Source organism: Castanea sativa, chromosome 4, assembly GCF_040712315.1.
Source record: "Castanea sativa cultivar Marrone di Chiusa Pesio chromosome 4, ASM4071231v1".
NCBI lineage: Eukaryota > Viridiplantae > Streptophyta > Magnoliopsida > Fagales > Fagaceae > Castanea > Castanea sativa.
The window spans coordinates 31,271,780-31,273,725 of record NC_134016.1 but is presented as its reverse complement, the minus strand read 5'-3'; the positions used below and the strand labels follow the sequence as shown (position 1 = coordinate 31,273,725).

Below are 1,946 nucleotides of genomic sequence, written 5' to 3'. Positions count from 1 at the left end.
ATGTTGAGGCAGAATGGAAAGATGATCCTAGCTACCTCGCGTGCATTAGAGCCATCTCTCCCCAGGTTGATGATTCCAAGGGCGACTTTGGCGACCCTAGTATGATTGTGGTAAGGTGTGCTTTGGCAGAATAGAGGGACACTGATGATTGGTGAAGGAGTGTCATCTTCCAAACTTACACTAAGTGTGGAGACAAAACTTGCAAGGTTATTATCGATAGTGGGAGTTGCATTAATGCGGTGTCCTCTAGCGTTGTTTCCCACCTAGGGTTGAAATTAATCCCACGCCCTAACCTATATAAAGTTTCTTGGGTGGATACTTCCTCTATAGCCATAAAAAAAAGATGTGTTGTCTCACTTCAATTCCTCACCTACAAGGCTGAAATATGGTGTGACGTATTTCCCATGGATGTAGGGCATATTATCTTAGATAGACCTTGGCTTTATGATTTGGATGTCACCCTTCATGGGCGATCCAATTATTGCTCATTTATGTTTGAAGATAAGAAGATTGTGCTCAATCGTTTGAAACCCAAGCCAATCGACATGAGCAAGAAGCCAGAAGTGCCGAAGGCGAAAGGTCTAAACATCATAAGCCCAAAGGCATTTGAAAGGGTAGCAGTTCAAGAATCCATTGTGTTTGTCTTAGTTGCCAAGGAACTTCATGGAGAGACTTGTGAAGAGCAACCTGAAGAAGTGAAGTCAGTGCTCCAAGAATTTAAACATGTTTTCCCTGAGGAACTCACCGATCATTTATCGCCTATGCGTGACGTACAACACGCCATAGATTTTGTGCCCAGAGCAACCCTACCAAACTTGCCTCACTATAGAATGAGCCCTGCATAATATGCTGAGTTACAAAGGTAAGTAGAAGAACTATTTAGGAAGGGTTTTGTTTGTGAAAGCATGAGTCCTTGTGCAGTCCCTACACTCTTAACCCCAAGGAAAGATGGAACTTGGAGGATGTGTGTTGATAGTTGTGCCATCAAAAAGATTACTATGAAATATCGTTTTCCTATCCCTCGGTTGGATGACATGTTGGGTATGATGGTTTGAGCAACGATCTTCTCCAAGATAGACTTGAAAAGTGGCTATCATTAAATTAGGATTCGTCCTAGTGATGAATGGAAAACTGCCTTCAAGATGAAAGATGATTTATATGAGTGGATGGTCATGCCTTTTGGATTGTCCAATACTCCTAGTACCTTTATGAGAGTGACAACTCAAGGGCTCAAGCCTTTTATGGGAAAATTCTTGGTTGTGTACTTTGATGACATCCTCATCTATAGTAAGTCTAGGGAGCAACACTTAGACCACCTAACTCAAGTTTGTACTACCCTTAGGAAGGAGAATTTATATAGTAACCTCAAGAAGTGCTCTTTCTTTACCGATAAAGTCGTCTTCCTAGGTTTCATAGTATCCTCTAAGAGAGTTTCTACCGACCTCTAAAAGGTTCAAGCGATTGTGGATTGGCCCGAGCTCAAAAATATCCATGAAATTCGAAGCTTTCATGGGCTCGCTACCTTTTATTGCCGATTCATCAAAGGGTTTAGTACCATTATGTCCCCCATCACTGACTGCATGAAACAATGGGAGTTTATTTCGACAAAAGCTGCTACTAAGGCTTTCCATGAGGTAAAACAAAAGATGACTAAGACACCTAACATGCGTCTCCCTGATTTTACCAAGCCTTTTGAAGTGGAATGTGATGCCTCACGTATTGGTATACGGGGAGTACTTAGTAAAAAACGCCACCTAATTGCTTATTTTAGTGAAAAGTTGAATGATGATAAGCAAAAGTACTCCACATATGACAAAGAATTTTATGCCATTATTCGAGCTCTTTGGCATTGGCACCATTACCTGTTGTCTCGAGAATTTGTTATCTACTCTGATTATGAATTTTAATGCTATCTCCATTCCTAAAAGAAGCTGAATTTTAGGCAT

At 41.0% G+C, this 1,946-nt stretch overlaps 1 protein-coding gene across 1 annotated transcript; it reads left to right on the top strand.

Moving 5' to 3' along the window:
• The first annotated feature begins 404 nt into the window (after positions 1-404).
• Positions 405-845, top strand: LOC142632706 (uncharacterized). Its single transcript, XM_075807065.1, has one exon. The coding sequence runs from the start codon at positions 405-407 to the stop codon at positions 843-845; it is 441 nt and encodes a 146-aa protein (XP_075663180.1).
• Positions 846-1,946: the final 1,101 nt, after the last annotated feature.